Source organism: Nestor notabilis, unplaced genomic scaffold (assembly GCF_000696875.1).
Source record: "Nestor notabilis isolate BGI_N333 unplaced genomic scaffold, ASM69687v1 scaffold27916, whole genome shotgun sequence".
In the NCBI taxonomy this organism is placed as follows: domain Eukaryota; kingdom Metazoa; phylum Chordata; class Aves; order Psittaciformes; family Psittacidae; genus Nestor; species Nestor notabilis.
Window position 1 is genome coordinate 40107 of NW_009935043.1, and position 4677 is coordinate 44783.

At 54.1% G+C, this 4677-nt stretch overlaps 1 protein-coding gene across 1 annotated transcript in view; it reads left to right on the forward strand.

Annotated features, from left to right (window-relative positions):
* The window catches only part of FBXO42 (F-box protein 42), a gene marked incomplete at its 3' end in the record, with an annotated part of 31733 nt that overhangs the window by 24284 nt on the left and 2772 nt on the right, over window positions 1-4677 (forward strand). The window contains exon 4 of the mRNA XM_010017622.1: window positions 2897-3050. Coding sequence (XP_010015924.1) covers window positions 2897-3050 — 154 coding nt within the window. The remainder of the gene's footprint in view (window positions 1-2896; window positions 3051-4677) is intronic.

Here is a 4677-nt window from a genome sequence, read left to right on the forward strand (position 1 = left end):
GTGCGCGCCCGTCCTTTCCCCCCCCACCGCCAGCCAGTAACAGGCAAAGCTTCCTGAAGAACCAGGGCCAGCCCCTGCCCTGGGCTGTTTGCATGTTGTTGACTCATTTGGGAACTGTCTTGGTGTCTGAGGCTGGGGTTGACCTTCAGGTTACAGCAGGAGGAGGGTGGCTCTTCTCCCTCCCAACAATCCCAGACGTTTTGGAGACGACACATCGCAGGATGGAGATGCCCCATCCCTGGCAGTGTTCAAGGCCAGCTTGGACACAGGGGCTTGGAGCAACCTGCTCTAGTGGAAGGTGTCCCTGCCCATGGCAGGGGTTGGAGCTGGAGGAGCTTTAAGGTCCCTTCCAACTCAAATCGTTCCATGATTCTATGACTCTGGTTCTCCTCAATGGAGAACCCAAACAGCTGGTTCTCTACGAGTCAGGTAGGAACATTTCTAGCAGTCTAGTTTGCAAAGCCAAGCTTGGGAGAGCAACTTTAGACTCTACCAGGGACAATATTTAGGCTGTGAACCTGCTGCTGGGGATTAATGAATTGCACACAGCCACAGAATGAGCAGGAAGACTGGAATTTGGGAACAAAGAGTAATCAAATGTGACCTTTTTCTGGCACTCTCGTCTTTGAGGAGATTGTGGGTGTAGCTCTTGTGCTCCAGCACCAGGATTGTTTCCTGCACCACTTGGTTCCCTGTAATTTACACCTGAGAGCAGCAGCAAAGTGTGTTTTGCCTCTTGAGAAGGGCTCGGGGACCCAGCGCCCATCCCCTCTGCGTCTGGCTCTTCTCCCCTCCCAGCTGGAACCCATCACACTCGAGTCGCTTTTCTCAGCTGCAGCATCTTAAAATAGCTGCTCTGGTTTCTTTTAAAAATAGTCCCTGTTCTGCTTGTCATTACCTGCTAAAAACACTTCCCCGGGTCCTACTGGGACAGCAGAGGAGAGGTTTGGTGCATCAGCCTTTTTGGACAGGGTGACAGTGCTCCCGTGGCCACGTGCTTTGCCCTTGAGCTGCCCCCACTTCCTACATCCATGGGTTTGGGGTGGTGTATTTGGGGTTTAATTTGAAAGGGTGACTGCAGAGGTGCAGGAATCTGCCTGGTGCTGGTGGTGGCAGCGGGAAGGAGGATGCTCGGCTGCCTCAGCCTGGCTGGAGAGGGTTTCACTGTTCTGGGAAGCAGCTCAGCACTGAAGACATCAGTGACACAGCTGCTGAGGCAGGCAGGGTGGTTTTGCAGCAGACTGTGACCTGGTTCCTCACCTCAGCTCAAAGAGATCCAATTCTTTGATAGCTGCTCTTGCAAAGAGAGTCTGCACTGACAGTGCCCCATCTACACTGGTGGTGGTTGGTGCCTTCACTCAGACAGAGCTGCTAAAGAGAAAGGCTGCAACTGCAGACCCCAGGCTGCCGAAGATGCCCAGACCCTGAGGAGAAGGACTTGGGGTGCTGGGTGATGATGATAAGCTCCCCATGAACCAGCTTCGATGTGAGCATGAGCCCAGAACCCCGCCATGTGCTGGGCTGCACCCCCAGACCGTGAGCAGCAGCTCAGGGAGGGGATCCTCTGCTCCACTTGGAGCACTGTGTGTAATTTGGGGAACAGCACAAGAGGGACGTGGAGCTGCTGGAGCGAGGCCAGAGGAGGCCCCGGAGCTGCTGCGAGGGCTGGAGCAGCTCTGCTCTGGAGCCAGGCTGAGAGAGCTGGGCTGGGGCAGCCTGGAGCAGAGAAGGCTCCTCAAGGGGACACCTTAGAGCAGCTCCAGTGCCTAAAGGGGCGCCAGGAAACCTGGAGAGGAGCTTTGGACAAGGGATGTAGGGACAGGACAAGGGGAATGGCTTGAACCTGCCAGAGGCGAGATTGTGATGAGCTCTTGGTTAGAAGCTCTTCCCTGTGAGGGTGCTGAGGCGCTGGCACAGGGTGCCCAGAGAAGCTGTGGCTGCCCCATCCCTGGCAGTGTTCAAGGCCAGGTTGGACACAGGGGCTTGGAGCAACCTGCTCTAGTGGAAGGTGTCCCTGCCCGTGGTGGGGTTGGAGCTGGAGGAGCTTTGAGGTCTCTTCCAGCACAAACCACTCTGGGGTTCTGTGCTCCCAGCTGGTTAAGAAGTGATGTGGTGGCCAAGGGCACAGGTTCCTGACAGAGCAGCAGCAGGTTCAGAGGTGAGCTCAGCACTTGGAAAACCTTTGGGATGTGTGGCCCTTTCTGAGCACAGTGAATCGCGATGGCCCAGCCCGAGAGCTCACATCCTGCTGCTCGGGAGGTCCCTGGCCCTTGTGGAGCCTTTCGAACCTCCAACAGCCATCCAGAAAGTCTGTCAATACTGTTTTGAGGTTCACTTCCTTCTGCAGCCCCAAGGAGCGACTGTTAATTCACACAGCAAAGCCTTTAGGCTTTAATCATGCTGCTTGGCAAAACCAGGGTTCAGTGTTTACTGCTGCTGGTGAGTACCCCAGTGATCTTCCATGAGCCTCTCTGGGTGCAAGGGGATTGGGATTCCTTCTCCCTCCTTCCCTCCTTGGCGGGGGGAAGTTAGGAGGGATTTGGAGGTAATTACTGCTTTGATTCCCTGCTGAAGCACTAATTTCAAGGGCTCTGTTGGAAAGTAGCAATTTCCTGGCAGTGAGTGACAGAAGTTTTGCCACACATGAGACGTGCTTTCAGGCTCCTACTAATTACACTGACACAAATTGGCAGGAGACGTTTTCTTCCCAGGCTCCCAGCTCTAATTTTGCCTCTTTCCTCCTATTCCTCTTCCTTTTTTAAAGATGGAGTGTTAAAGATGGAGTTTTTTAAAGGTGGAGCCTCTGTGTTGTCTCACTTCAATACCAATGGTGCAGAGTTCAGTGCTTGTGGTTCCGCAGTGGCTTCTGACCTCCCCCTTCTCTTTCCTTACCCAGGTTCATACCCTTCACCCAAGGCTGGAGCCACACTCGTGGTCTACAAGGACTTGCTGGTGCTTTTTGGTGGGTGGACACGGCCGAGCCCTTACCCTCTGCACCAGCCAGAGAGGTTCTTCGATGAAATCCATACCTACTCACCCTCCAAAAACTGGTAAGAGCACATCTGGATTCAAAGCTCAGCCTTTGATCCTTTCCAAATGTAATTGAGCTGAAGGAATGCTGGAGGGCATCTCTCCGAGCCCGCGTGGGAAGCTCGGCGTGGTCCTGCTCTCCTCAGCGTGTCTCATTCCAGAGTGGCTGCCAGCCTTTTATTGGAACAGAAGGGAATAAAAAGCCAAAAACTGCAGGAGCGCACCGGAGCCGTGGGTATGGGCTGTCTGGCACCTCTTGGGTGGTGGTTGCTTCCATATGGCTCTTGACTTGCACCTAAAACATGCTGAACTCCCTGAGTGTTCCCAGCCAGCCAGGTGGGAATCGAGATTGAGGTCAGCTCTGGGCAAGAACACAGGAGGGATGTGGAGCTGCTGGAGCGAGGCCAGAGGAGGCCCTGGAGCTGCTGCGAGGGCTGGAGCAGCTCTGCTCTGGAGCCAGGCTGAGAGAGCTGGGCTGGGGCAGCTGGAGAAGAGAAGGCTCCTCAAGGGGACACCTTAGAGCAGCTCCAGTGCCTAAAGGGGCTCCAGGAAACCTGGAGAGGGGCTTTGGACAAGGGATGGAGGGACAGGCCAAGGGGAATGGCTTGAACCTGCCAGAGGGGAGATTGAGATGAGCTCTTGGGCAGAAGCTCTTCCCTGTGAGGGTGCTGAGGCGCTGGCACAGGGTGCCCAGAGAAGCTGTGGCTGCCCCATCCCTGGCAGTGTTCAAGGCCAGGTTGGACACAGGGGCTTGGAGCAACCTGCTCTAGTGGAAGGTGTCCCTGCCCATGGCAGGGGTTGGAACTGGGGGAGCTTTGAGGTTCCTTCAACCCAAACCACCCCGTGACTCTGTGTGTTTGAAACACTTCATCGATTTGGCTGTGAGCAGTGAGGTCGTTCTGAGGAAAGGAGGAGATAAAGCCCCAACTCCTGGAGGTTTTGGCTTTTAGCAATGGTCCTGCAGCCTCCAAGGTACCTGCACCAGGTTAGGCATCTCTCTGCCTTCACAGCTCCTGCTCTAAAGCTTCCAGCAGTGACCACAGGGATGGCAGGAATTTTCCTTTCCCTGTAAGCACCGTTTGGCTGGTTTCAGACCAGCCTTTCCCACTGGTGCTGTGTGAGAAAGGAGCAAACACTGTATCAAAGCAGTGATGGTTCCTGCTCCTCTTCACTGAGAACTTCTCATCATCAAAAGTGTCCATTATGCAGTGCAGAGGCACCAGAACACTGTAATTAAACTGTGTTGGAAATCGTTCGGGGTGAACTTTAATTGAAAGGGGCGATATTTCCCGCATGGCCCTGGGGCTTCGTCCTGCTTCAGAAATGGTTATAGCACATCAGGGCTTCTAATGAGTTTCATTAGGATTTGGGTCTTTGGAGGTTTTCCCTGAGGTTTTTCCCCTGTAACATGTTCTTGAGGACTTTTTGGCATTCATAGAATCGTAGAATCAACCAGGTTGGAAAAGACCTTTAAGCTCATCGAGTCCAACTCTTCCCCAGCACTGCCAAGGCCACCATGAACCCATGTCACTGAGGGCCTCATCTACATGGTTTTTGAGCACTTCCAAGGATGGTGATTCCACCAATTCCCTGGGAAGCCTGTTCCATCCAGCACTTTCCTTTCCAAACCAGTGGTGAATGGCTTCC